Here is a 3,401-nt window from a genome sequence, read left to right as displayed (position 1 = left end):
CCGCCGGCGTCACACCCAGCCACCTGGCGGGTGACGTTAGCAGGCGTGCGGCCGCGGCGTGCGGGAGACGGCGGCCTCATCCGCCGCGGTAGTTGGTCAGCCACTGTGACCGGCATATGGACCGCCACGCCGCGGCCGGATTTGGAAGTAATTATGGCACCAGGGCAATCAGATTCGTTCCTCGTCACAGCCAGTAGTGCGCCAGCTGCCCCTAGCGACGGAAGTTCTAATCTGGACAGGCCGAGGGACCTGGCGGGAAGCTACGAGGACGCGTCTGCAGCCGCGGTGCTGACGGTTCGGACGTTCGAGGGGGACTTGTGCCACGCGGCCGTTGTTATGTGTCTGGGACATCGCGGCGGCGGCGGCGGGCCCAGCGCGGATCTCGGGGTGTGCGGCGCAGACCTCTTCGCGCAGCGCATTGCAGGGGGTCACAACCTGCTCTCGGCCGCTGTCGCCCCAATTGCCGAGGTGTAACTGCGCTTGTTGGATGCTGTCTTGGTTTGTTGGAGTTTGCTGGTGCTAGAATCACAGTTGTGGCAAAGCCCATCAGTTGTTGCATGGACTGGTGTGCGACACCCGCTTGCTCACTTGCCTGCCCGGTGACACAGCAGTTAGCAGGGTTTGATGCACAGCCAGGCCGCGCTGCCTGATTTCAAAGATGATCACGGCACGGATCAAACCTGCTGATAGCACGAAAACCTCACCCTCGTCAGAAGTCAGATCTTTCGCGCTGCTAGCCTCAGAGCCCAAACCAAAGCACATTGTTGTATGACGTGAGAGGAATCGAGACAGCTTTTGCTGCGCGCACCGCGTGCTGTAGTTCGGCCTCGCACAAGGCCAGCGGGTCACTTTCGTCCCGCACGACCAGGGTGCGCAAGCACCGCGGCCGCGAGCATCTCGCGCGCCACCGCCCGGCGCCCGCAGCAGCCAAACCCAGCTGCAGACGGCCTGCTAGGTGATCTCCAGCCAACGATGGCGGACGCCGGCGGCGGCGGCGGCGGTGGGGTGTTGGAGCCCGTCCCCTCGCTCCGGACGGAGGTTGAGAGCCTGAAACGGGAGAGGGACCGGCTGCAGGACGCGGTGGGTGTCCCTTGGGCGCCCATGGGCGCAGCCTTCCACTGAAACGGCCCCTCGTTTGGCCACAGTACACCCTGGGTGCGACATCTGCCACGTTGCATGCCAAGCCACGCGCCACGCGCCCATGCGGGCAGCCCCAGGCCCAGCGGACACACTTTGCAGCCAACGCCGTCAAAGCGGCCACCCCCATGCGACGTTCCCCCCGCCGCCCCGCCCCGCCCCTCGCATGCAGCTCATGCGCGCCATGCGCAGCGCCGTCTTGTTCCGCGGCTACCTGCACCAGCACCAAACAGAGGACGAGTCCATCGGGCTACTGAAAGCCGACTGGGAGATGCAGTGGTTTGTGCTGGGCAGCGGCGGCCTGCTGAAAATCTACGACTCGGATAGGGACGAGGCGCGGGAGCCGGGGGCGCTTCTATACATTGCGGTGCGTCGCAAACGCCGCGTTGCCCGTGCGGCCGCTGCGGCGCGGGGCGCGTGGGTTGGGCTATCGCGCGTTCGTGGTGGGCGCGTGGTGCACCCCATCGTGTGTGTGTGTGTGTGTGTGTGTGTGTGTGTGTGTGTGTGTGTGTGTGCGTGCGCGCGCGCGCATGCTAAGGTGCGGTGTGGTGCGCCCGCAGGCTCATGCTTTGTAAGGACCTCCCTGGCAGCTTGCACCCCTGAAGGTTGGCCGCACTGTTCCACCCACTCAAGCCAGCCCTCTTCACCAAAGCAGACTGCCACCCTAGACCCCTCCCATTCACACACTCGGATCCCCACTACACACACGCGCGCACGTGCACACATGTGTGCCACCACCACCCTCCCCCAGGATTGCCTGGTGGAAGTTGAGCCGCCTGGGGTGGAGCGCCCCTGGTGCATGCGCATCGTGGAGCGCGCCGCGACTTCGCAGGCGCACGCAGGTCGGTTGGTGGGGGGTTGGGGGCGGCAGCCTGTCAGGCCGTGGAACCCCTGGTGTGTGGGGAGGACCTTGCCTTTTTGTACAGGCCGTCAGCAGCGGCCGCCACGGCGCGGCAGGCGCTGCACATTGTTCTGCCCCGCGTCCCTTCGCCGCCCGTCACTGCACCTCACCCACCCCCTGGAATGCCGGTCGCCGTGCCGTCGCCCCACAGGCGGCGACGGCGGCGGCGGCGGCGGCGGCCTCGGCCTGCCGCTGCCCTCTGTCAACTCCTGGGGCTCAGTCAGCATCAGCGGCCGCAACGAGCTGCTGCTCGTGGCCGCTGACTCAGCGGCCGCGCTCATGCAGTGGTCCGACGCCTTTGGCCGCGCCGGCCTGAAGGTCGTGTGGCCGTCCGCCGGCCTCGGCCGGGGCAGCAGCCGCGGCGGAAGCGGGGCAGGCGGCGGGGCAGGCGGCAGCTTCTCGCTGGGCGGGGCCAGGACGAACAGTGCGCCATTGCTGGGCGCCGCCGCCGACGCGGCCGCGGCGGCGGTGGCAAAGGCGGTGCTTGCGGATTCTGCGGCGGCGGAGAGGCGCGGGCTGCTGCGGCAGCTTTCGTCGCTGGCGCTGCCACCGTTGATGGACGAGCGTGCAGCTTGCGCCGCCGCGGACAGCGGGGACGAGAGCCCACCTCGCGAGCGGCGGCAGGCTGGCGGCGTGCCCGCCGCGCCGGGCCGCTCGCCGCCGCGGGGGCGGGCGCCGCAGCCGTCTCCGCCGCAGGCACAGGCGCCGCCGCGGCGCGTCGGGGCGGGGCTGGCGGTGGCGCGGATGCCGAGTGTTAGGTGGCTGCGGCAGCGGAGCAAAGACGACTTTGCGGCGTTCGTTGACCCGCTGACTCCCCTGCAGATTGAACAGCAGCAGCGGGAGCAGCATCAAGAGCAGCACCAGCCCCAGCAGCAGCAGCGGAGGAGCATGGGTCGGTCAAAGTCAGCTTCCAGCGTCCGCTGGTCGGCAGAGGGCAATGCTGCCGCTGTCGCCGTCGCAGCACTAGCGTCCGCAGCGGGCGCCCCGTCCCGCCCCACGCCGCCCCCGTCAGCCGCGCCGGCCCCCCCAGAGTCGTCCGAAGCGGCTCTGGCGGCCGAGCGCACGTCGGCGCACGGGACTCCGCCGCGCCAGCGGTCCGTGCGGGGCGCACGGCGCGTGATGTTTGGCAGCACTGTGGTCCACACGGCATACCACGACAGCCTGCTGACTCACCCCTCTACGTACAGCCAGGCGCACAGCGGGCTGGTGACGCTGGGACTCGTCGTCCTCGCCACCACGCACATCAGGTGGGCGCACAGAGGCGTACAACGGCGGCCGGCCTTGCCGGCAGCCCTTCTCGCTTCAGGGCCGCCCCGGCGCTGCACAAGGACCCCGCGCCGCATCGCGTACCCCCCCCCCCCCC

General features: G+C 69.2%; 2 protein-coding genes across 2 annotated transcripts in view; both read left to right on the top strand.

The window, feature by feature from the left end:
* Positions 1-153: 153 nt before the first annotated feature.
* Positions 154-474, top strand: MNEG_1184 (hypothetical protein; the record flags this gene model as incomplete). Its single annotated transcript, XM_014050339.1, has 1 exon — positions 154-474. One exon carries the CDS (start codon positions 154-156, stop codon positions 472-474), a length of 321 nt encoding a protein of 106 aa, XP_013905793.1.
* A 498-nt stretch (positions 475-972) lies between these two features.
* Positions 973-3,401, top strand: part of MNEG_1183 (diacylglycerol acyltransferase) — a gene marked incomplete at both ends in the record, with an annotated part of 8,457 nt that continues 6,028 nt past the window's right edge. The window contains 5 exons of the mRNA XM_014050338.1: positions 973-1,080; positions 1,310-1,504; positions 1,889-1,979; positions 2,190-2,506; positions 3,230-3,285. Coding sequence (XP_013905792.1) covers positions 973-1,080; positions 1,310-1,504; positions 1,889-1,979; positions 2,190-2,506; positions 3,230-3,285 — 767 coding nt within the window. The remainder of the gene's footprint in view (positions 1,081-1,309; positions 1,505-1,888; positions 1,980-2,189; positions 2,507-3,229; positions 3,286-3,401) is intronic.

Source organism: Monoraphidium neglectum (assembly GCF_000611645.1).
Source record: "Monoraphidium neglectum strain SAG 48.87 unplaced genomic scaffold scaffold00113, whole genome shotgun sequence".
Taxonomy (NCBI): domain Eukaryota; kingdom Viridiplantae; phylum Chlorophyta; class Chlorophyceae; order Sphaeropleales; family Selenastraceae; genus Monoraphidium; species Monoraphidium neglectum.
The sequence above is the reverse complement of the archived record's forward strand: the minus strand, read 5'-3'. Positions and strand labels throughout refer to the sequence as shown.